This window comes from Sturnus vulgaris, chromosome Z (genome assembly GCF_052056855.1).
Source record: "Sturnus vulgaris isolate bStuVul1 chromosome Z, bStuVul1.hap1, whole genome shotgun sequence".
In the NCBI taxonomy this organism is placed as follows: domain Eukaryota; kingdom Metazoa; phylum Chordata; class Aves; order Passeriformes; family Sturnidae; genus Sturnus; species Sturnus vulgaris.
Genome location: NC_142283.1, coordinates 46,415,335 through 46,442,798, shown reverse-complemented (window position 1 = coordinate 46,442,798; position 27,464 = coordinate 46,415,335). Strand labels below are relative to the sequence as shown.

Genomic DNA, 27,464 nt, shown 5'->3' with positions numbered 1-27,464 from the left:
GGGCAACAGCATATATGCATTAGTACTTATGTACAATGGTTTGAAATATCTCTGAATTTACTTTTCCAATAAAGCTATTAGAATAGTGAAAATAATGTAATGCGAATCAGTCAATTAAAAAATTAAATTTCTATTTAAAGCTTATGTTCCAATATAAGATATAATGGCACAAGTTCTTCTAATAGGATTGTTTTCTACAGCTGTATAAAGCCCTGACAAGATTTGAGCATTGTTTTGAATGTGAATCATCTCTGTCTTGGTGTCTCCAATTTACTTCTACTCAGGAATGTGCAAATGATTTTATACAGCACGATGCTAGTACCGCTCTGTACTATAGTATTTTGTTTTGTAAATAAAAACAACAACAAATCCCTAGTCAGAAATAAACTGACAAAATTTACATTCTTCTCTCTTAAAAAAGTAAATAAAATAACATTATTTAAAATGTGAATTAGCTATAAGACATACAATACAATTACATAGATACATATCAATACAGCACATTCAATTTGCCAAAAATTAATGATTACAAAGCCAATATGGATGCTGCCATATATATATATATATATATATGTATGTACAATGATTATAGCATTCATAATTGCACTATACCTACAACCAGTTTTAAATTACAAGGTGTTTTAAGAGGGAGCAAAAAATAGCAACTCTTCTTGTTATCGTTCTTCTGGATTTGAGAGGGTTAAGGATGAAAAACATCTCATTAGTATTTATTGTTAACTTTGGTAATCAACTAATAAGCCATTCTTTTTTCCACCTCCCATCCACTGCTATGTGGCAGCTGTTTTTGTTTTAAGTGCACTCTAGTGCCAGTTGGCATTATAGATAATCCAATCACATCTGAACCCTATAGAGTTTTCTCGCTAGCAATCGTGCACCTGGTCAAAAAACACCTTTCAACCTAAGCTGCAGAATAAAGGCTCATCAATGTATGCTGCACTTTTGTTTTTAAAAAATTGCACATTTAAATTTCAATAATTATTTTCTCACTGCTTCATTTACATTTATAAATCTCTTCTAAAGAACATTGAGAAAGGCTGTTTTGCATGAAAGCCTATCAAATGCCTGTGAATCAATCAACAATCAACGTTATCCAGAAAAGTTCCTGAATGTGATCTCTCAGCAATGACTTCTTGTAATACAACTGAAGGTGCCTTGACATTATTACAGAAAACAAACTCATGTCATAACTGACAAAATGACAGATCTAAACTGTCTTTGAATTACTAGACTACATGCAGGTGCATGGTACACCTCATAGCATATTCACTTACATGTTGGTTTTGGCATTAGAAAATGGTACATTTTCTAAAAAAAGGGAACATGAGCTGAAATTGTGTGTGTTAATCATTTGGCAGTTGATTCTATCAGGTCAGTCCCCAGCCCATCCATTTGGCATTTCAATCAGTATCTTATGTTTCAAGAGCATTGGTTTTATAAAAAGCCAGATTTGGCAACGTGAATTTTGTACAATAAAAATAATTTTTCTACTGTGGAAAAACAACACTTAGAAAAGCTCTAACTTAAGAAAAAACACCCACACAACCGAGAAAAACACTGTTTCAGGCTGTAGTCACTGGAGAAAATGTAGTGTCTATGACTTTTCTATTTGGCATTTGTGAATAAAAGAAGAGAGAAAAAATGGCACATGGCAATTAAAAAGAGGTTCTAACATATTCCATGTACATCCCAGATTCTCTCTTAATTACTTCATTACTGTCTTCTGTGCACCTTTCTTAACTGTAAAACTGTGGTAAAATTTATTATTCTTAGACAGCTGTAATTCTGTTTTGCAATCCCAATATTCTAGTGTCAGAAGTGAAGACAGAATGAAGACACCCATGTAAAGAATTTAAAAATCACAGTATCAATACTTTTTGATCCTTCAAAGAAAGTACATACTGTAAAATTAAAATTACTGATGACTTAAACTGTAATGATAGTGTTTTCCTAACCAAATCACTCAACAGAAAATATTTCACCCAGGAATGCAACTGGGGGAAAAGAAAGGCGATTGTACCTTTTAAAAGATAAGGGAAGTAGGAAAGGAAGGGGAGAGAAAGGTTTAGGGAAAGAAGAAACCAGCTCAATTTTGCTTCAATAGCAAAAAACTGCTATCGTTTGTAAATGTACGACTGAGAATTTGAAACACATTGAGTCACAAGGTTTTGCCTAAAAAATGAGGAAATGTGCTGTGAATGTACTTCAGCATCTTTTGTTTTTCCTCCATACACTTTAAATAAAATCATAATATTAACTACAAACTCTGTGTATATTCACAGAGTCCAGGCCGGCAATAAATTAGTATTATGCAAATTGTTTTCACAGATTATAATACAGTCCCTCTTGTGTATCTTCAATCACGGAAAGTTGATTTTGGAGGAGCCCCCAGGTACAGTTAGACCAGGTTGTACTCCTTCAGGTTTAACTGTAGGATTGTGTCCTTGACAGCAGCAAAGACGAAGCGGATGTTCTCTGTGTCTGTAGCACATGTGAAGTGAGAGTAGATAATTTTGTCACTGTCTGGATTCAGGTCTACGAACATCTTCAGGATGAACTCTCGTGCTGCCTGTGCATCCCGCTGTGGTCCTGTAAGAAGAGAAATTCAGTTTTCTTAAAGTCAATTTCATATTTCTACTTCTTTAAAAGAAAGTAAGAAAGGCTTAATCTGTGATCCTCATATAAGAGAAGATGGGGAAACTTTTACTAATCAATAGTATCATATACTGGCTGCATTCCTTGTGGTAGGAACTATTAAAAATAAAGATGGAAGGAAATTTCAGAAGTTCACAAAGTCAGCTGCTCTTTCACTGCTGACTATCTTATTTTTTCATCAAGATAAATGACCTGTTTTAAAAGAGGTGATTTATAAATGCACAGAATAAAAAATTAAAAAACCTAGTTATATAATGAAATCTTTAAAAAGTTAGTAGAAATGGTCAATGTTCAGTCTAAACCTACTATATTTATATTATACCTCAGTTATTTTAGCACTGCAAAATTTACTAGTTTTATATGAATATTAGTAGGAAGCATAGTGAAATTATATCCTGAACTGGGTCAGACACTGACATTAATAGAACTTAATTTGCTTTACGTGATAATAAAATACATAGCTGCTCTCCAGCTGAAACTGTTGCCTGCAAAAGGCTCATGTTCTAAGCAATCTGCTGTTATCTAAATAATGTATGTTAATGATCTTATCAGATCTGAATTAAAATTGTAACTCTCAGAACGACAGAGTCAATCTAACCAAACTACATTTTCAGCTTAAAAGATCACAGAAGGTAAAGTAATTACATCCAGCCTGGAACAGTGAGGATTCATTCATGTTCACAGCCAAAAGAGCAGTGGAGAAGCAAGAACATAAGCCACATGCTGTTAAATGTTAAATTTAGATGGCAAAGTGGTTCTAAGTAAGAGACTTAGAAAAGAACTATCATATGAGTTAGTAGCTTTCTTGTCCACTGCTCTCCCTAATCAGCAGTTTTCCATGTCCACGAAGATCTATGTAAGTGTTACATCAATATTTTCCTCTTCTTTTCCTCCTAACTACAGCCTCGTTTTGTGCCTGCCCTCTCTCCCTCTCCCAGCCTGTCAGTCAGTTGTCCAGTACTAGCATGCAAAGCATGTCTTCATGTGATATACTGACCTAGGAGCGTGGCTCAGCCTCCCTTTCAAAGCTCTTACTAATGCACTGTGTATCAGAACTCCTTAATTTAATCTGTCCAATTTGCCACCTTGGCCAGTTCTCATCCCTAGGCTACTTTCTCCCTTCTGAAGGTGAGAAAAGCAATCCAGCTGAAAAATACCTATTTCTGGTACCTTCCTCAGATCTCCCACTTCCCACATCCCCAGTGTACTGGGACAGAAGAGGGGACCACATGGCGACCTCTGCAAGCCACAGACCCCACCCTGCCACCAGAAGTATCAAATCAAACTGTAACTTTGTCTCTGGAGTTAAGTCCTGCAAGATCTGCAGAATCAAAAAAAAAAAGATTCTCAAAGACTTGTAGGTCTTCACTCCTGCATCCGTGATAGCCCATAATGTAGTTTCTACAAACTGTTTCAATTGTCCTCCCCCCGCCCCACCTTTTTTTTTTGTTTGTTTGTTTTTTCCTGGACAAGCATTTTACACACATTTTGCCAGCATTTGAGAGGAAGTAAAATAGCAGACAGTAGGATCTACTCACCCTTGGGATGTTGTCTAGGGAACTTGTTACACAAAGTAAATTCAAAAGAACTACTGTATTTCTATTCAACTGCCAGTTCTGTACATTACTATGAAGCTAAATTTACACTGGCTTAATAAATAATATGATCTGATCCTGCACGATTTTTACTGATCTTTTCCTCTTTAACAGAAAATAAAAAGAACATTTTTCCCATTATTACTTTCCATATTTGAACATGAGAGTTTTAATCTTTTTCTCAGCTTCCCAATCAGCTATTCCTTCCTAGTGGGACAAAATCAATTTTCTTTTTAAAAAATAGGAACATTTAGTTCTTTAGACCTCTTATTATATGAGTTTGATTATTCTCTGTTACCAAGGCCACATCCACTCAGTTACCTCAAAATGCTTAGCTTTTCCCCTCATGAGAACTTCCTGTAAGTATAGACTTAGTAGAAACACTTACATAACCCAGATTTTTTTTATGGACAAACATATTAACTTCACGTAATTAATGTAAAATTAAAACACACTTTAAAAAGGTACAATAAAAGGGTGCAAGGGGTGGTTGCTTGTCTCTCTGAGTGTTACAGAGAGCTTATGACACTTCCCCTTAGGTATTCAATCTTACATGAAAGCAAACATCAAAACATCAAAAATAGAGATATGTATATGTACAACTGAGGAATGTGTTTCTATTTAACTGAGGTATTTCAATTTAAACCCTCACCCTACCTTACAAAAAATGACAGAATGTGGTTCACTACTAGTATGACAATATTAATCTAAAAGTCAACAGTTTCCCAGTAAAGGTTCTGCCATCCGACCCACAAGTCATTACAGTAAAAAAAAAAAAAAAGTCTAAAAAATTCCACAAAAGTTCAACTCCCTTTTACAATTTTTTAGTATTTTTTAAAGGAATATACTGAAGGATCTATCTGCCTAGCATGTGGACAAGGCTAGCACAATTTGCCAGTACTACAGTGTAAAAAGAGCATGAGCTCTGATTATACTTACCATCATACTCTGGAAAATAATCAACTAGATGGGAGTACATAATTTTCTCCTCTAGTAGATCTTTTTTATTTAAGAACAGAATAACTGAAGAGTTCTGGAACCACGGATATGTGATAATTGTCCTAAAGAGTGCTTTGCTTTCTTCCATTCGATTCTAGAATAAAAAAGAGAGCAGAATTTTGGTGGTCATGAGATTTAACTTTTTTTAATAAATTCATGCATTTTCACTGCATTTGGCAAAAGGATCCATTTCCTGTTTTGCACTTTCCTACCAACATATAAGATCCAATTAATTAAATTAAAAGCAATAAGCTAGCAGTAAATTAAATATTCAAGCATTTTTCTTTTGCAAATTCATCTAGATAAGCCTAAGTCTTCTTTAAAACACTAGCCATGAACACGGAAGTTGTAACAGGTATACTTGTGAAGTTTGAATATGCACAGCTACAATCATCCAACACACTGGTGGTTATTGAAATGCAAGTGATTAATGGCAGAGACATATACAACAAGACAACCAATTCACTGAACATTATTTATTTTACATGCCTTTCCCAAATTTTGAATACAGAGTTCAGCAATTCCTACATATCTGCATTTCAAGTAAATTTAAAACCTAAGAATATTTTGTCAACATCAAAGGTTTATTACATAGAATTTAAAAAAAAATGCAAATTGTTAATATTGTTTCTAGCATTGCTGCCAGATGAAGAATTGTTTGCACCTGGTGGACTAATACAATGCTTATTGTTCAGAACCCATTAGCCTATAGAACAATGCAATGCTTATTCTGTGGGAGGAAAAACTGGAAAGCAACCAGCCAGCCCAGTTACACTAACTTTTACCAGTGAACCAGGCAGTCAAGTATGACCTTGGGGTTGGCAAACCACCAGGTACCACAGAGACCCTCAGGACAAAAGAACACATGTGCAGAGGGGAGGGACTACATGTCAAGGATTTTGGGGAAATGTTAGCATATGTATATTTATTCTGGGACAATCAATGAATATATGTACAGTATGTAAACAGAAGATGTCCTGTACTTGGCATGCACAATATTTGGAGGAGCTACTCCCTTGTGCATCTGGCTGAATAAAGAATGACTGCTTCTTAATGCTATACTGGGGCTACTGAGTTTTATTTTTACTGATTTTTGGTAACAACGTCATTGGATAAACTTTAACTTCTTAGCTGCTCCTGAAACCACTTTGCGTTATAGCTGAAATACCAGCAGAGCCTACAGTTATTTCTAACACTCTTTTGCCATTGTACAATAATGTTACAATTTGATTAGCTCTGGACTGTTAGGCTGACTTGACCTGGTTAATACAGAGCCAGAGCAAATATGGTTTGAAACACAGTTTAAAACTTACTCCTTTCATTATTGTTTAAAGCTGCAGCCCCCTGAAAAAGACTGTTTCACCACCACATGGGGCTCCATAGAACAAGAACATAAATTCTGCAGATTCTGCTGTTGCTGAGCCATACAACAATCAGTCAGATTTTACCGTAAGTGTATATTTACTTCCATTAATTTGCATTTTAGAGGTAAACATGAATGGGAACTTGAAAAACCCGATACAAACATAAAACGAAAACAAAAAAAGGAAAACAAAAAACAAATAGTAAACTAATTCAATTTTGTAGTAAAAGTTGATGATTTGGTCTGTTAAACCTTATTGCATGTTGCTGTGGTGCATGAAAAGAAATAGCTGAATTTATATATTGATAATGCAGAGTAATAAAACATTTGCTTTCATGCAGTCAGATCTCATGACTCATACTGATCTCAACAGTGTCAGGATTTCACTCTGAAAGGAAAGAAACACTTAACACAGCTGAGCATAAAACCTAACTCCTTGGACTAATTGTTAATAAGATGGTATTTTCTTCTCAACATTCTATATAGACTTCTTCTCTTAACAAGCCCTTAAGAAAACACAATGGGAACTCCCTAGTAGAGTTATATCTGTTATATGGTCCAACTCAAAAAGTTCAGCTCCATGGCACATGTGCAACTCCAGAAATACCTGTTGGCAAGTATTAGTATCTTCTTCACCAGACTAAACAAGGTCAGGTCTCCCACACTGTCTGCACAGGACATTGACTCTGGGCCCTTCACGCTTTTCCCAACAGATCAGGTGGACATTAAGTTATATTTATAAAGACTTTGCTAATTATTTCAAAGGGAAATCAAAGCAAAATGTGTTAAGGACAGTACACTGACATTTTGATATGTTGTCATTTAGATGTGTAGTCTGCAGATGTTTCATAGGAATTGAAAGAGGCCTAGAGATTTTCAAGTAAATTTTATCTGCCTGTATAAAGAAACACAGGTCTCTAGTTTGCCATAACAGGTTAAAATGCTATAATGGTTTCATTATTTTATTTTACTATGATTGATTGTTTAAGAAAAAAAGTGATTAATTTTTGACTAATCAATCTCTGCCTAACTTTCTATCTTTCATCTCTGTTTATCCAATTACTAAGGGCAATTCAACTTTTACAGATGTCACAGCAAATAAAATCAATTTTTATGCTACAGTTAATTCCTCCAACAACACTGCTTATTATCCTCTAAAATTTGTCTCAAACTGATTTGTTTCTAATGGTAGCTCACTCCTTTTTGCATGTTCACTCTTTTGCTTCATTAAATATACATGCCATAATATTTTTAATCAGTTTGATTAATCACAAGATGATATGGTTGATCGACTGTTCTGAAAACAATTTTTCTTTAACAGGATGCACTATTTTTTGTGCAAAAAATAGTTTCATGTTACAGTATTGCTGCAGATAGAAACTTGAACAAGTAACGTAGAGAAATGTGCAGACAGGTCTGGCTCAAGGCTTTCTCAGCAGCTGATGGCCAATGTCAGCAGTGAAGCCAACCTACAACAGCAACCCCTGTTCAACAGCAGCAACAGCTCATCATAGCCTGCCTGGCTTGGCACATGGAAAATGAGCTGCAGGATTACTGTCTTCACCGCCCCTAAAGATCTGCTGGACAATGTCCCTGCTCAGCTTTTGTCTCTAGTCAATCCCAAATTAAATAAAAACATATCGATATCATCAGCTGTTCCTTTATGTTTCTTGTTAGGATATAGTTAGATGCCAGTGTAAGATTCTCCATCATTCATACAATCTGACAGAGTTGCCACTCCAATGTAAAAACATTATTATGAAACAAAGTAAGAAACACAGCAGACATACTCCAATAATGAATTTGTTAACCATAAACAGGTTACATAATCTTGGACAAAGTTATCCTAGTATTTGAATAAATATCAAGAAAAAACACTGTATTTACTAATGAATCACATGACTGTCAAATTTTATGACTAGAAACATATTTTTATGAAACAAAAATAACATGGCATTTCTTTCTATCATGTATATCATTTTATAAAAAAGATTTTATGCTGTAAAGTTTTTGTATAACATTAAACATTAACATAAATACAAGCAGAAGTATAAGCCATGTTTTCCCACATTTTTATCCAAATAGAAACTTACTCTTCCTTAAGTTTTAATCCATTAAAAAGGAGTATACTTCCTTCCCATTTTATTTTTATATGTACACTTTCAATTTTCCTATTAAAATGATGGAACTCTAGTTTGGATGTAAACACTGAAATTCTCTTTGCTATCTGATGCTCTGGAAAAATGCAATTACTCCTGCAATTAGAAATAACAAAATTGAGATAATTTATAAGCACTCAACTGTCAGATCCTGAAGAATACCTGCAAGAGTGCTAAAAACAGCATTTAAGAGCTGTATCAGCAGATACCAAGCTAAGGGAAAGCAGCATTTCCCAGCTAACAAACAGTGCTTTGACAGAAAACACTTGGTAAAATATTAATCTAAAACAACAGAGAAGCACTAGGGGAGTTTCACCCATTATTGTCTTAATGATTATCTAGAGTGGCATCTAGTGGGCATACTGTAACTCACACACACGGAACGAAAAATGTATTAGTTACTTTTATCTTTAAAAAATTGCTGGCAATTTAAGCAGTGTCTGTTTAAAAAAATCAGAATTTCACGGATTCTGAGGAACTACATTTTGTTGGAATGCAGTAAAAGAAAAGGTGGCAAGGAGGTAAACACACATTTTTCGGTGAACAACTTGCTCTGCGTATGTAGCTTGTGTATGCTGGCCAAAATGCTTATTTGAGTCAGAGGCCATTCAGAGATGATAACTGTAGAAAATGAGACACTGATGCAAGAGAGCTTCAGAAAAAGAAGAGGTTAATATTTCAGAAGGTTAGTGTCACTGTAGTGGATTCTATTATTTTGGTTGACAAAACCTTTTATTATGAATGTTTTTTATGTACAACTCTATATTAACTCGGAATGTCTCCATTATCCAACTAAGACTTACAGCAATTATTTTCATAGAAGCAATGTCAAGCTGTACAGAAAGATCTACAGTGTATTTCTTGGCTAAAAATTTAATGAAGCTGCTACGTAAAAGCTGGGAAATAGTACAGGAAATGAGGGAGCAGGAGGTAAGTGCTGAGTCTTCCACTAGTAAAGAAGTACCATATCAAAATAGGAAGTGCTTTGCATTTTTGCCACCAGTATGAAGTATAACCTTGTAGCTCTACTGCTGTAACTAGTTATCTAAATAAAAACGGTAATGGCTGTACAAGTATTTTGATGAGTAACACAAATGCAGTCAGAGGTCATTTCAAACAGAGCTCAGGAATAATTCCTTTATTTTGTTCACTGTCTTCAATCTTTCTGTAAACTACTAGCCTGAAGAAAACAGCTTCTGGCAGAGGACTTAGAAGACATCTCCGTAGATAAGAACTGTATTTTTAAACCACCTGGAAGAAGAGCTCTCAACTCTGCCACAAACTCAATTTGCAGCACTGCACTTGAAAATACATGGCAATTTTATGTACCCAGCAGAGACATAGATGAAGCAAATGACAGCTGAAATCGTCAAAATAACATGTTCAACAACCATCAAAAAACAAAAATACTGTCCAAAAAAAAGGCCTATAGAGTAGTCATAAAGCATGGTTCAAGTATTGCTGTCAAGTATTTTTTAAATGCAAAAATGGCTCTTAAATTATTTTTCATGAGAAAACATGACAGCCAGATTTGGCTATTTTTTAATATCTACAGGTATTTGAGAAAAATGAGTGAAAATACCATAAAATCATATCATCCCGGAAAAAAGCTCTTTTCTGGAGAAAGGTTCGCCCCCAAAAAAGTGGCAGTCACATCTTTGCCAGTAGCAAATTTACAAGCAGCATTTCTGGCAGTCTCTGTATGCTGGTTCATTATTATCCAACCCACGATTTCCATTAAGAACCACCTACTTCAATCAAAGAGAGAGAGGTTCTGACTCTTCCAAATGCAAATCTTTCCCAGTACTCATAGTTTACATTCAAAAGGGTCTTTATCCACAAGCCAGAAAGAAATATGCATTTGTGTGGACAGGTATGAACAGCTATAATATATCCAGTAAGGAGGTTTGGCACAGGTAGTTAATGTGCTATTTTCCCAAGTTTCCAAATAAACAATCAGTTCTGGAGATTTGATTTCCCATGGGAAAAAATAAACAAATAAGTAAGAAGACTATTTGAGGATTTTAGTTCTAACTGGGAGTTTGTATTATCCCTCTGCCATATGCTCAATTGTTCTGAATTGTTGGCCGCTGATTAAAAACCAGCCAACTGAAGCATTACATTTATTTATGATGCAGAAAGACACAAGTCCTCTGATCTCAGAATTGTTTTCCTTCAGCCTTCATGCTAAGCCATGTATGACTAACCTGTGAATAAGGAACACAGTGCTGGAAGAGAAGTGGAAGCATGCTCAGATGTGAACAGCATGAGAGTTCTGATGAAAAAATGAAATACGTTGTTAAGATAATTGCCTCTTTGAAGAGTAAACATACTCTGTACAGCCTCATGCCATTTCTTATTTTTGCCTACCTCAAAACAAAGTGTGACTGGAACACTGTACCAATTTGTCACCTGTTAATGTATTACACAAATGAACACTACACAAGCTCCGTCTAGGCTCATCTGTTTTCAAGATGTACTTTGGATTCAAAATGTAAGCATGTATGCCTGCATCTCCATACCTGTATAAACACAAATGAGCTAACAGTAAAAATACCTATCCTGGGTTTCATGTAATTATTTTAATGTAATTTTAATAAATTAATTTTAACTGGAGTGTTTTTTAACAAACCAAGCAACATTGATCCTTTCTCTGTGAAGCAAACTACAAACAACAAAATTTTCCATCGAGCAAAAGAACACTGCCTTTATTCAGTTACTTGAACCACAAAACATTGCAGAAAACCACTCTACAAAGTTCGTTCAGTTTCAATTTGTAGTTGAGGCTGAGATACTGAAGCCCTAAATTTCTTAATATCCTGTTCTGATTTCATCTTATAAAATTGCAAGACAGCTCTTCAGTGTAAATTAAGTATTGTGAAGGTAACTACATTAATGCAGAGACCCACTGTCGAATAAAGTCAGGTTCTTCAGTGGTCTTAAAGAAGCTATGGAAAAACTTTATGACATGACTACAAAGATGCTCCCCAAGGAAACAAAGAAAAAACCCTCCTTTCACATGTCATACAACGTTTTTTTTCTAGAATCAAAGAAGAAATTACATTGGAGTGGATCTTTACACAGAAGTCATCAGGTACAACTCCTCGCTCCCAGCAGGAGAAACTTTGGCATTGTATAATTTCACTCATGGCTGTGTTCAGTCAAGCTTTGAACATCTCTCTTCAGGATGGAGATCCTACCTCCCTAAACAAACAATTCTGCTTTCAGCCCTCATACAAGAACACCAAGTCAAAAACAGTTTTATTGACGCCGCAGTATTTACAGACTATTAAGTCACTTTAATGATCCCCTGTTGGTAATGTTTTGGACAAAACATTTTTAAGAGCAGCTTTCTTCCTGGAGTATTTAGGTCCATGCTGCTTCCATAAGAGACTCAAGTCAGATGGTCTCTTCTTCCTTTCATCTATCATGTTCCAGAGATACAGATGTTCTAGGTTGTCTGAGACCCCTTGAATTCCTGAAAGATATGTGCAATGGCTATTGGAAATGTTGCTCCAGCCACCTCCAGACCTACTGGGTCTGTTCACATCTCAATTACAAAATTATGCCTTCTTACTGCTAGTGCCATGTAAACATCTGGTACTGGTAAATGAACCCACTATTTTACATTTCAGAAATAGAAGTCTGTAAATTAAGAATAAAAAGCTGTAAGACAACGGTATGCTGAACACAGAATAAGAGAGCATAAAGTTACAGCAGCAGAATTCTCAACCAGTGTAAGGAGCAGTTTTCACAGCTGACTGCTACACCACTGTATGTAACACTGCAGAGCAATGGAGCAAGTTTAGACAAGTTTCTGAGGAACTCCTTCAGTTCAGAGTGAAGATAATTGTACCTCATGCAAAAATGTATGCATCTAATCTATCTATGTTAGAATATTTCAAAAGGGACTGATCAAGACTGGAATAAAAAAGATTCAATCTGGTTATCATACCAGGTTAGATGATGCACGTCCTTAAAGCAGACAACCATATTGCAAGGAAGTGAAGGTCAGTAAACAAAAGATGGAGAAATCATCTTTATGGCATCTTTTTTTTAATGTGTATTGACCAATATGGCACTTGCCAAGCTCTCAGAAGAGACAGATCCTAGAAAACACCTTAATATGTGCGAAAGCAGAACAGGCAGGAAGTAACGGCAGTACTAGACACAGGCTTGAAGGCACAGAATCATAGAATGGTTTAGGTTGGAAAAGACCTCTAGGATAATGTGTCCAGGATTTCTAAAGCCAAAAAATCAATTTTCCTATTATTGTAAAATCTCAGAATTCTTAAGCCATTCCTGCCTGCTTCATACATTACAATCCTTTCCCACAAGAATGAGCAGATGGTACTTTCAATAAACTTTAATGAAAATTGAGTGACAGTTTGATGATAAAAGGGAAGAGAAGGTGTTCCTGTTTTAAGAGAAATTCCATGGCATTATAATGTTAAAATTACCAATTTTGGCTGCAGCTAAATCAAATGTAATTTCTTAAAACACAGTACAAACTCATAAAAGGGCTTTCAAACAACAGGTTTTTTTAAAAGGTACAGTACTCTACTTAATAACAATCTCCTCTTACCAAGGAGGCTCACAATTTACCTCCAAATCCTGTAAGAATAAAAACATATGCATAATCACCACAGAGCTATACAAACTATATGAAATCCTATATACCTTAAGACTTTTAGTGTACCAATAAATATGTACAAGCTTCAATAAACACTGTTCACTATTTTGCTGTTTCTAAGTACTTAACTAGCTGTGCAAAGATAATGAAAAACACTTTTTAATAGAACTTCATTTTACAGATATACTATTATGTCTCTAGATCTTCCATAACTGCAAGTGGTTATGGTTCTCTTAAAAAACTGGAACTCATTTTGCAAATTAGTGCACTGAGATGATATGCTGAAAGGAGCTACCTCTAACACATATTAAAATGCAGCATATCCTGGAAATCTAGGGGAAAAAAAACTTTATTTAAAAAAAAAAGTTGCTTTTGAACATAAGAAAAAGTTATAAACTGTGCCATATGATAAAACAGCCCATTTCTCCAAATTTGGTGGCATAATTCAGAGCCAGAGCATGACCCACAAGACATAATATATCATAAATCCATTTAACAGAGAGATGACTCCTTCATTTTTTATCTCACCTCTAATCCTACTGGAGTTTTCTGAAAAACTGAAAAGGTCAAACATCTAACAATTTAATTTATAACATGTTGTCCTTTTTCACATCACATCAGACTGATGGAATATTTACTTAATTTACAGTACTATTAATGTAATTAGTATATTATGTCCTCTGGTTCAAATTTTGTCCTCATTTTCAGCAATGAACATAGACGGACTTTCTATTTAATAAGGGCAGAATTTGGAACAGTTAGCTATCTCTCCTTTGCATTTATTAGAAGTACTTAATGACTGTACATCAACTGGAATTTTTGCAGGATGTGTTAAAATATACCATCCTTACTGACTCTTCCTGTTTTGTATTTATGCACCAGAATCAAGTATGTACAATCCAGACGCACACTTAAAAGATATGCCATTGGGTCTGAGTATCTCCTGTTAGAGAAATAATAAGCTAAAATACAGCTGAACAGTCAAGCATGCTTATTTTCAGGACTGAAGCTCCCAACTTTTCAGATATTTGTCATGGGAGTGCAATTTCACAGATGATTTAGAAGGCATCCTGCACATGTCTCTGATTAACAGGCAGTCTGAACTCTGGTCTTATTTTCTGTGTATGTCCCCTTATACAAGTTATATTTCTCAGAACTTTTAACTCTTAACTCCTTCAAGAGCATGAAAATAGAAACAGTTCCCACCTCTACATCACATATATCCAGCAAGAAACACTAACAAAGACTCCCAACTAAGTGTAACCTCATCTGATTTATAATCCAAATGTATTTCTCTTGAATAAGGTAAACAAGGAAAGAAACAGATTTACAACTGACCATCCATCAAGAACTACATTTTGAAATAAAAATTAAGAGTCTTTATTTTCTAATGAGGAAGGTCATATAACCACCATCAGCCCAAACAGAAAATAGTACTTTTTACAGATTTCTATTTACTCATGAAAATTATATTAATGAAAAACTGTATTAACTGAAAAGGATGACACAAATGATTAAACACTACACTTTTCTTTGTAAAAATGTACTACAGGAAATAAGAGCTCAGGCAATATGCAGTGGACTAATTAAGAAAAGAAAGTAGGCCACCTTACAAAAATCATAGTTTAATCAGGCCACGAAAGCAACGAAAAGGAAATAGCAGAACACTGTAAATTGTCAAGTCAGATATTTTAATTTCAATATGAGGCACACAGACCAAGGAATGATTAGATTCTATCCTAGTATCACACTCATGGCATACATCATAAGAAAGTAAAGCATTTACACACACTCCCTTCACTTTGGTGCTAAAATTTCAATACTGTTCCACAATTTGAAGATAAGTATGAAAAGCATCTCTTGGCTGGTTACCAAAGTCTTCATGTTAAATCACTGTCTCCCCTCCTGAGGTTCTCACACCTCACTGAAGAACAAAGAAATCTTTGCAGGTTGAATTTCTTAATTCAAGGTGTCAACAAACACATTTAAAGCCATATTTCTGCCACACCCACATTCATACAAACTGTGTTTTGCTTCATGTGGAATAAACAGACACATTCTTCCATTAATTCTGGAACTGCAATGTTTAGAGATACAGGGGAGAGAAAAAGAAGGGAAGAAGGCAGGGTCCTGGCATACCAACAAAATCTAGGCAGACAGGCTACACATTTGCTGAAAGCCAAAACTTAAGCTGCCCAGATTGGTGCTCAGCTCTAAGAGTGGATCCTTTCCAGCTAAGAGTAACACAGACTTAAGTGTGCTGGAAAGCCTTCTAGGCTATGTATGTATGACTTCAGAATAAAAACTGGTTTGAATTAAAGTCATTAATACATTTTAAACTAAAAGTCAAAAGGGTTCAGAAGTTTTCCTCTGTTGTTAAAAAGAAACATAAATAGTTCAGTAGTGAGGTGTAAAAACCACCTACAAGAAGGTTTTGACTTCCATGAAGCTTATTTTGATAGTTAGAATAGTATTTGAAAATTATCATAAGTAATTTTTCTTTATGCAATTTCCAATAAATTTTGCTTTGATTTGTACAATTAAAATGCTTAGTATTTTGTGTGTTGACTTTGTGGCTACAAAAGAAAAATGCAAACAGAAAAAGACAGAATCAGACATTTCCAGTTTTACTTGAAACCAAGCAAGTCTGACATTCTCTTTTTTAACTACAGGTATCTAGCTTCCAAGAGATGAAGCTGGTGCAGACTACATCATAATTTCTGGAAATTCAGCTTTGAATGACACAGATAATTATACAATTAATGTAACAATAATCTGTTTTATGAAAACACTACAAATATAAAAGTTTCCAGAGCTCCAAGGCTTTTAAAAAAAATTAATCCTAAAGAAAATCCAACATACAAAATGTGATTGTCTGTCCAGGGACACATGTTTTACTTTACGTCAACCACTGTCTTAAACAGTGCAACTTGTATGCAGCCATGAAGATATTGTCAAATGTTCTCCTTTTTCCATCTAGCTTTTAAAGTATGTGCTGAAAGATTGGCACAGGACAGTGCAAATGAGTAAAATTCATAAAAGTTTGATGAGTAACAAAAAGAGCCCTCAGGAGAGACAAAATACCCTCAACATTAAAAAATCGTCCTTAGTCTTCACTCATATCTGCATTCAAAATAATTAATAGTGTGCTTTGAACCCTCGGCCCACCCACTTGCTTACTTTTCTTGTTTTTTTGAAATAAAAACACAATATACACCTTGGGCTTTAAGTCAAAGGAATGGAGTTTACTCCCCAGGGTCTGTTCCTTAGGAATCTAAAAATATTTTCTTTATTTACAGCATCTATTATTGTACCTCTGCTTATAACAGTAACTGAACAAACATTCCTCTGTATTTAACTGTATTCCTTGTCAACACAAAATAGTCACTTCTTTGAATCCTTAATGGAGTGGATCAGCTTAGCCCTACTTGAGGACTGAACCCCTCCTCCCCTTTGACCCCTAAAGTGCTTCTCACTCCTCTGGGTGTCACTTGTGCACGATTGCTTGTACACGCATTTTGAAAACACCTGGGACTGGATTGGTGAAACTTTTTTTTTTAACCCATGGATTTTGCTGACAATTGCTTACCTCATTATCTGACTCCACAAGCACTTGATCATATTCACTAAGAGCTACTAGGAACATGATAGATGTGACATTTTCAAAGCAATGTATCCATTTTCTTCTTTCTGATCGCTGGCCTCCTACATCCACCATTCTGCAAAATTAACAACTACATCAATTCCATGAACACCTTAACAGATAAACACCCAACCACAAACACAACAAAATTCAAGGATTTAGTTAAAAATACAGTTTGGTTTGGTTTCCTTAATGATTTTTTTTCCACTGATATTTAACAGAGTCTGTTTTAAGCAGATAGTTAATCATGCTTGCTTTAAGTCTGATGGGTTTTCTGTATTTGAACTATTGTGAGTCTCAAACCCTTCAGAGTTATGAGATATAAAAGTCTCATGAGCAATGATTTGGCAATGTATGCCCCATGTATTCAGCAACAGACACAAACAAAAATGATGGTGGACCACCTTTTCCCCACACACATATCAGAATCAAAATCCACAACTTGTTAAAGCCGCCCCATTTTAAGTAGAAAAATAGAAAACAGTATGTATCTACTAAATCAAAAATCATGTTTGTGTTTCAGTGAAAACACAGGTGTCTAACTCATAATTACAGTTCCATAGTTTTTTTTTAAACAACTGTACTTGCACTAAAGTAGTGTGATAGCTCTCTAAAAATCAAATGCACAAATGGTAACCTTTTATTCCATAATTTACATGAATAACAAAGACATACAGACGTATTTTCGAATCATTATGCATAGTGAAACTTCCATGTATGTTATTGGAAAGATGAATTGCAGATTTTCTATCAGTAAAAACCACTCTCAGAAATAACAAACCTAATTGCCTTTGCTCTTTCTGACATCTTTAACACGAGCTCCTAAATATATGTGGACAATTAAATGAAGATAAATTGACCAAGCTCAAATTTTAGAAACAGAATAATTGCTTTTTATGTACTTTAAACCAATATCTTTACTTGGCATTGCTAATGAAAAAGGAAACAAAAGAAACCAAGCAAGTGTGTGCAAAACCCTTTTTTCCTACCTGAAAATGACGCTTTGTAAGTCGAATGGATATTCAATGATCCCTGTTGTTGGGACTCGAACTCTGAGTACGTCCTGCTGGGTTGGCAGATAGGTGGAATCTGCTATGCGGTCCAAGTCATTAAGATAGCTATAAACAGGGAGAAACAACAGGAATGCTAGACAGTGACACCATCATCCCACCAAGGAAAAGAGAAGGGAAAACTTGGGAAGGAAATGGGCTGTGGGGTAGGGAGTAGTACAACAGAGGGAAAAAAAAAAAGCATTATCGGCAGAAAAGAGGGGACAAAATATAAAAATGTACTCCATCCCCATTTACACAGGTTCAAGCTAATTCCACAAGAAAGGTAGTATAACTATTATGGGATTTTTTTCCCATACAACTTTGCTTGGCTTTCACGTGTAAATTCACCAAAGCTGTCAATTACATAATTCTAGGAAATTTAGAGACACAGTATTACACAAAGTGTGAAAAATACAAAGTTCCTTGGAACAGGTAATATATTTCTTGATATTCAGTCTGTAGTGACTACATACACACACCTAGATAAACTAACATGAACCTTCCAAAGAACAATGGACTGCAATAGAATAGATAGCAATCTACAGCAGTCTGGTGTTACTGATTGGTAATAGATCATTACCAGTTATAAAATGACAGAAGGATAAAGAGCGCTGTTTTGAGACTAAATTAAAAATGGAAAAGCCCAACCACTGGCAATTACAACACTCTCCAGATCTTGTTACCAGAAGGCAGCACAAACTAATTAGAGTGATCTCTGGCACCTGAAGTCCTGCATTCACACTGAAATTGCTGATTAGGCTGATAAACCTGCAGTACTTGAAACACACTCCAGCTGCCCTGCAAATAACCTAAAATTGCTATTAAAGATTCGGTAACTACGACATAGAACTATTCTGCTTATTGGTTAATGGTGAATTTCAACCATAAAGCACCAGTGTACTGAAGGTTTTAATTAGCTGTCACAAAAAACATCCTCCAAAGAAAGAAGGTACCCATGTGTGTGTCCAGGAGCTGGACGTCTCATGAAGTCAGTGCACCAGGAAGCTTATGCTCTCCCCACAGTGGCAGAAAGACTGCTGCAGGAAACCAAGTTCTTTGACATTTGGGTCGTTCACAGCAGAAAAATAATCTACAGTTAGCCACTGAGAAGACAAACTAATGTCGGGATCTCCTCATTCATTCTAGGGGATGAGAACAATAGTCTTGTAATTTATTAAATTATGATGAAGTGTCACCAACTTCTGAACACGTTCTATTCCCTGCAGAAATTACTGAAGACACTCTTTTAAAATAAACTCACACATAAATAATCTGACTTTTTCTGGATGCTCTGAATTACGTTTTAATAAAATAGTGAGAAGTTATCCTGAGCAATGACAGAAACAAAAAAGTTTAATTTCTACCTTACAGTAAAAATATATAAGAATTTGTTAGCTTTGGGGAAGAGCCAAATTATTACTGGCTAAATTATAAAATTATCAAATTTCCTTCACTACGACTTTATTAATGCAGGAGCAATTCAATAGTAAATACCAATGTGAGAAGGACATATTGAACAGTGTATCTCAGGTAAGCCAGAAGGTACTAGTGTGAAAATATTTTCTGAGAATGCCAATTGCATTCTGGCAGTAAGAAAAGGCTTCAGAGTCTGAGCACTGGATCTGCCCTCAGGGTGTTTTTACACAAAAAGCAGCAGGAACAAGCTCGTCATCAATTTGTTGACAGAAAAGGAAAAAATAACCAAAAAAAAGTGAATGAAATTCATAACTATTACTGTAAGAAAAGACAGACCTTGAACTAGATTTTTATTCTCTCCTATCCACAGAAGAATTAGTTTTATTTTGTGATGAAATTTTGGAAGATAAAGAGGCATTGCCAGTCATTACATGCTACAGTGGTATTCATAAGAGCGAGAGAATTTTAACTGAACAAATTGAGAAGTGCCCCATTTACACAATTGTCTTGTTGCATTCCTTTGGCAAGCTTTTGCTGCAGTCTCCAAGGTGAGCCTGGTTACTGCACCTCTGCACAGTGGACATGTTACTAAGGTATCTGGCAATGCACATCTGGCTGATTTAGTATGGTGATAGAGCAAAGCGATAGATATTATTAAATTGTTACATCTCATTTGTGTTTCTAGAAACCAATAAACGAGGAGATGACGCCTTATGGGGGTTTTTGGTCCGAAGTTTCCAAAACATTACTTTATCCTTAAAAAATACTTACCTTTTCCTTGTCCTCATCCTTTATGCTCAAGTTCTGCTCACTCAGTAACCAGATTCAGGTCACTACCTTTTCACTCTTTTCACCTGCAGCCCCCTACAGAGCCTACAAGGTCCACAGAAGAGTCCTTATGTATGCTTATGGAGTCTTACTTAAATCCCTGGATTTCTTCACTTAACAGATTAAAGACTGTTGGGCCCTCTAAGAACTGTCCTGAATTATACATTCAAACCCAGAATCAAGGAATTAATGTCAAAACCAGCAGAAGTATCTAATAGAAAAAAAAATCAGAAGGATGCACCAAAAAGAAAATCTTTTTGACAATCATAAACATAATTTACAGGCTAACAAAAGCCATTTAGAATACATCCTCCTTTTTTTTTTTTTTGTTTTCCAGTAATATTTAGCCCCAACCACTTCTTCTTCTACCTTAAAACTTAATAAATGAATGTATTATTGCATCAATTTATTTAAATAAAAATACCCCAGGTTTTGTTGTACAACTTGAAGTCTTTTATCATTGCAATTTTAATGCTTTGACCATACAGCAAATTGCCAATGAAATTCTTCCTAGATAGAAAAAAAATGGTTTTAATTTTGATTTGTGGTTTTTCTGTTTGGTGCTGGGTTTTTTTGTTTGTTTGTTTTTGTTGTTGTTGCCATTTTTTTGTTTGGTTTTGTTTTTATTGGAGTTTCTTTACATTTTAGTTTAACAGACATTTCTGCTGAAAAATTACTTGTGCTGGAATTCAGACTGAAATCAAATTTTGCTCTCTTGCTCTGAAGCAAAGGAACAGGTATTTTCTGCTACTGACAGTTCTGCAGACAATTACAGTTCCGGTTACCCCATGAAGATACGTAACTTTGTGTTCTGCTATCAACTTCAGGGGCATTAAGCATGTTTCTGAAAATCAAACTGAAAGCTCTGCCAGCAGCAGCAACACAGAGTTGCCTTCGAGATATTGTAAATTCACTAAAAATGCTGCAAGTTTCTTTTAAAATTTACATAACCTCTAAAATTAAGTAAGAATTTTTTAAAAACTCTATTTTCTTTAAGAACATCTGTCATTGGGATTGACATCAGGGTCTTTCCATTTTACGCACTGTTTTATATCAATTTCTGAAGACTTTTGATATATGACAGACATAAAATGTCTTTTCAGTCAGGTGCAAGCTTCCTAAAATACCAATGAGTGCAAATCAACACACATAAGCTCAATACATTATCATAACTTGTATATTAATTACAAAACATTACATTACATCTCTACATCTATGGTACCACACAGACAAACCCCATGGCATTTTCTCCTTATGAAGAAAAAGAATGGATTTTTGCATTGCATTAAAAGGGTTGGGGTGACAGTCTCATTTATCTGAACAACTAGTTGTTGAGCTAAGTCACTATTTCAAAATGCTGAGGGAATATGTAAGTAAATGCAGCTGACTACATAAAAACAAAAGACAACTACAATAAAATTAATATTTAAAGACATACGAGCAGCACACGCATTTTTCACACACTACTATTCTAACTGTTCCTGTAACATTGAAAATTTATTATTTGGCTTACCACAGCTTTACTGTCACAATAAAGACTTACACTTTCAAATCTTCCTTGTGCCAAAAGAATTGCATATTTAAGACTTTTTTTGCCCTTATGAAATCTGGGGTTTAAAGAAATCCCCTGATTACTATGGAAGTGCAGCATTGCACACATATGTTTTAAACATCCTACAATTTATTAAACTAGTAATTTATTTATTCTTAAATTACTTTATTAGGCGGCAACTTTAAATTAAAACGTCAAAAGTGCTAGCTAATGCCAACTGTCTTCTGCTTTCTACTCTGTTGGTTCCAGACCACTCCAGCTGCTCCTCTGACCATCCCCAGCTGCCAGCTCTTTCACTTGTGCAATTGCATGATAACATGTTTCCATCAAAATTATTTGGAACAGTGAAGAAACACTACTGAAATTGTTCCAATTATGGTTTATTTGATGGATATGTCCTGGGATGTGGCAAGTCCATAAACTCCAGCAGGAAAGCAGTGTGGAGTTATTTCCTCCACTGGCTTATCTGCAACCAGAAGAGAACTTGTGTAGCCATGCTATGCGAAATGTGCTGGGTTTTGAATGCAGATGGATGAGAAGTAAATGAAAATGAAGATGTTTATGGGCTCTTGTACGTATCTACTTACTAGTAAACTCAGAGTGGTTCTAAAGCACTTAGCTAATGCAGCCCTAACTATACTGCCTTCTGGCGCAAACAAATCCTATACACAAACAAAAAATTTAAACACCTAAGAGATATGCACAGTGTGTTTTAGGGGGGATGCCCAACTCAAAGTGAATTAACAAATACTGCAATCAGTCTTACCAACGCACCTAACTCTCCAATGTGTAGTACAACTGGGCTACACATGCACTCTTGAAAACAAACCACAAGACTTGACATAGCTACAAGCTTACCCAAAAGGAGAGTAGCCAATAATTGACCAGACCAGGTATTTTTTGTTTATTAGCTTCAAATTTTAAAGTCATAATAACAATATGGGTGTTGGAAACACCCTGGAAGCCATCTTGAGGGTTAGTCCAGCTGTGAGTAACCACCAGCATTACCACAGGAAATTAGGTTGTACAGGTCGTGTACTAGCAACAGTGCAAGACATTTAGGTCTCAGCGACATTGTACTCAAGTGCTCATTTTCACCATCTACTAAAAAATCTAAGAGTCACACTGTAGCTATATGGCCCCTCATCCAAACAGTATCTACTCAGTTAGGCATTACAGAAAGGAAAGAAAATGGAAAATACATGGTTTCTGAGTATATTTATAATACAGACCAAGTTTCAAAAGTTAATTATATCTGCAATTAGTTTTAATAAAAATGAATTTTAGTGGCTGCTGAGGTAATTTTCCAGGGGGTTGCTACAGTGACAGGCAGAAGGTGCATTACTGAGGCAATGAGTATGTAATGAGCTGCTGGCAGTGGACCTCCCTTGACGTCAGGACAAGTTACCAGCATCTAGCAACACGCCTGTGATCTCCACGCTGACCAGAAGCAGAGGAAGACTTCGTTTCCCAGTCAGCACCAAGAGCAAAGTAATTATTTTTAATGCAATCTTTATGCAAAGTAATTATTTTTACATCACCTATGACAAGGTCCAAGCCTGCAGCCACCTGCAGGGAAGCTGCCAGGCTATGGAAGTGCTAACAGTGCCCTTGAAAGAAAGCACTTGTCAAAGGTATTGTCGGTCCACATTTCCAAATAAGCAGCAGGAGTAGGATTATGGGAGTAGCCTGACTCTGTACTTTCTTACATGTATCTCCCATATAGAAATCAAGCAAGGAAGTGAGACTCCTAAGCTTAATAAGCAGACCACAGCTATTTTAATCAGTAAAGTTCTTTAATAAATTGAGTATGACTCCAGTCACCATGAACAGGTAGCTTAATACTGAGCTTTATTTTCCTAGGGCTACATCACCTCATGAAGACAGACCACCAAAACTTACTTGAATTTAACTTCAGAAATTAAGATCTTGGAGCACTTTCAATATGAGGCAGACACTCAGACACTTCAATGAAAACACCCTCCTCCACCTATGAGCTACTACTTCCCAGCATCTTTGAGGTCAGATTTTTCCAAGTAATCAGATAATAAAGAAGCATTTTCTAAGGAACAAATCCATAGGATGTATTTCTGTAATATTAAACTATGTTCAGTGTACAGCCTAATTGATCAGGTGCAGGCAGTAGGGCATGGGCAGACAAAGGTAGAAAGCGTTCAATCAATTTCTAACATCATTTCCTTTCTGAGGTTAAAAATGAGACTAGTCTGCTCAGCAGTACTAAACTCAGCAGGCAAAACTGATGTAGCAAAGTGCTGAATTAATACTCACTAGCACACTATCAAACCCTGTGCTTAGGAGTCTGAGAGACACTTTTAGCACAGAAATCTCTGGAGAGCAGAATGCCTCTGAAACACACTGCTGAGGAGAAAGGATTTGACTGGCACCATACCAGAAACACTATGTTACAAATCTCTAAATAAAACCAAACGTGTGGAGATAGAAGTAATTATTGACACTGATAGAAAGATCAGTATAAAACCAGTGAAGATGATTTGTTATCATCCAGCCAGCCAATACATCTCTACAGAAAGAATAAGAGTATAGGGAATAGGGAATGGACAAAACTCAAGATTAAGTTTACAAATTCTGTTATTTAACATAAAAGTTTGTTGGTGATTTCAGTGTAACCACAGCTGTAAAAGCAAGCCTTAGCAGCAACATTTCACAAATGCTTTCTCACTGCACTCAATAACAACACAGATTTTGTTATGATAGTAACCATAAACATTTACACCTTTTCAATCCCAAAGTTCTGAGGTTTAATGCAAAAGAAGTCTTTTCCTCAAGATTAAAATAGCTCATGGATATGACCCTCTCCAAATGCTCTGTTTCAAACACAGACAATGGCAGTGCAAGAGAAACTAGAAACCTAAAACAAAGTCTATGACTAAGGATAATTAGACAAGATACTTTGTAAGATTTGATGTGTCTCTGTCCCTTGGAGCCTAGCTATTGTGGAGTGAGGTGGGGATATACTCCACACTATTGCTGGGGTTTTGGGTATGGTTTTCAGATGGGGTTGGAGTTTTTTAGTTGTTCTGCAAAACTTTGAGCCCGTTGATGAGGCCACTCTCCTAAAAAACCCTAGCACTAATTTTGACCACTTGCTGAAAAACAAAAGCCTTTACTTTCTGTATCTTTAAGAAAACATGCAGCTGGCTTGACTTTCAACAGCACATATGCAAAATGCTAAAGCTGCTGTAGCAGGATTTTTCCTGCCTCACAGAGCTGCCAGAATAATTGACACAAGTGCCCTCTGTGCTAAAAGGCACCAGTCCAGTAAATGAAATCAATTTTCAGTGTGTAAAACTAAATGTAAACAAGTACTAGCTCTGTTCTCAGAACTTCTGTAGAGGTTTGCATTTCTAAGACTCTACACCATTAATAAAAAGTTGAGGTAAATTGTCAATTTCCAGAACTATCTCATTTTAATCTATAGTAAATACAATAAAGCTAAGATCAAAGTGAGGTAGGAAGAAGACTACACAGCATTATTTTTATCCATTTCCACCTAAATCCTACCTACCTGTCTTCCTCAACTTCCTACATCACTAAAAGCCAACCTTAGGAAAGGCTAAAAAAGACAAGTCACCAAATAAATGCTCATGCAAATTTTTCTTTTTAGGAAATGTGGTATAAAAATTATACAGTCATTAAGAGCATGTTTGGTACTGCATGAAAAAAGCATCCTGAAAGAAATACACACTGTATACTGCTTTACACAGTCCCACTTCCCTTTCTGAATTTCCCTAGTTCTGTTCCATAACCTCCAGTTTTTCCTATGGGAGGCAGTACTTTGGTAGGCATGTCCCATCTTTCCTCAGGCATTGCTTTTATTTTTGGGACTACATCTAAGGTGTAAGAGAGGATTAGCATGGTTCTACTACTAGTACTTGATCTTTGAATTTCAGACTCTCATTTTTGTTTGCTATTTCTACCTTACTCTAAACCCTAAACCTTACATAAAGCTGTGTAAACTGTGAATACATAAAAGCAGAATCTATGATTCTATGACATAAATTGCCCTCAAGTATAGTTTTAGGACATTTGGGTACATTTTTACAATGAAGGTAAGCAAGAACTAATTAACAGTTTATTAAATAATAATGTACTTATGCATCTTTTAAATTATGACTACATGGTTTTGTCACTGCAATCTAATGACTGCTACACAGATATCCCAGATAGCTGTTCAGAATTTGCTATCCGTTCAGAATTTGCTGTCCATTCAGCTGCACAGCAGGTCCCAATTTTGGACAGCCCCTTCTGAAGGACCCATCATAGTCTAAGAGTGCCCTACACCTTTATGAAATAAAAAAATTATTGCTAAATGCAATGCCAAGAAATGGAGTAAACTGCCTTAGTAAAAACTTAAGATTCATAGGCTGATCTTGCCCTGTGTGTACCTTCTAACATATTGTATTTAACAGGTGCTAATTCCACTGAAATTTACCTGTTTCAGAAGAGTAACACAGAAGGAAGATACTTTTAACCAACAGGTATAAATGAATTGTTTAGCTGAAGTTTTGAAATACTTCAAACTCAAATGGAGTACTGTCATAGAAAAATTACTAGATGACCAAAGCCTTACAATTCCTGCAACAGTTTTACAAAAGGTGTACTTTACTGAGCAGGTGTACTTTACATCACCAGGTTTCACCTCTTTCTTTTCTGTTAAAAATGAGTGATATGCTGTAAATGACCTCAGATTCACACCCTTGAACTCTTATTACATAGTAAAATACGGGATTCTGCATTTCTGTACTAACTGTCCAACAACATCAGCTCACAGCATATGAAAAGTTGTGCAACTGCAGAAACCGAGCTGTTAAAGGTAACAGCAAATGCAGAAACAAAGCCTAAAAGACTATACATGTATAAGAATGCCACAGCATGCATGACTAATGAAGCAGTACATTACATAATAACAAAATGTGCTATAGATATCCACTGGCATGGCTAACACACTAATGGGAAAATTATATTTAATTATCTGAAGGGTTAGAAAATATAGCCATTGAAGGGAAACTAAACAGATACACTCAGCGCTTGTGCAGCAACTAGAAAGTCCTCGGTTGGAGGAACACAGTGGCCAAATATTTCAATTTCATGTGGCCAGAGAAAGACGAAATTAAAAATCTGAGCCAAGCAATGCTCTGGGACACCTTCTAGGTCTTAACACTTTCTGTATTTTGTTCGTGAATGGTACGCCCTTAGTGTCATACTGGCAAAAAATGGTGATGAATCTTCAAATATTCCGATTGCAAGCCAAATTCTCTAACACAGAAGACTATTGCCTCTCCTTTCCTTAGGCTTTGAAAAAGTATATACAATCAAACTGTTGACTGGTAACCTTTTTACATTTGGATTAAGATCTAGGCACCTGGTGAAGCATATTCTGAACAATCTCCTCTCACACAGCTACTACTAAAGGAAATTCTCCATGTTATTACTTTACATCTGTCTTACACTGAGGCAGCATCTTAAAGGGAAGTAATTTTATGGTAATTAAGTGGCTAAGTCACCTGAT

The 27,464-nt window shown here is 35.7% G+C and overlaps 1 protein-coding gene across 1 annotated transcript in view; it reads right to left on the bottom strand.

The window, feature by feature from the left end:
* Positions 1-284: 284 nt before the first annotated feature.
* LOC106864967 (guanine nucleotide-binding protein G(q) subunit alpha) overlaps positions 285-27,464 on the bottom strand; it is a 111,378-nt gene continuing 84,198 nt past the window's right edge. The window contains exons 4-7 of the mRNA XM_014894802.2: positions 18,055-18,183; positions 17,012-17,141; positions 5,208-5,361; positions 285-2,607 (exon numbers count right to left, since the gene is read on the bottom strand). Coding sequence (XP_014750288.1) covers positions 2,417-2,607; positions 5,208-5,361; positions 17,012-17,141; positions 18,055-18,183 — 604 coding nt within the window. The 3' untranslated portion in view covers positions 285-2,416. The remainder of the gene's footprint in view (positions 2,608-5,207; positions 5,362-17,011; positions 17,142-18,054; positions 18,184-27,464) is intronic.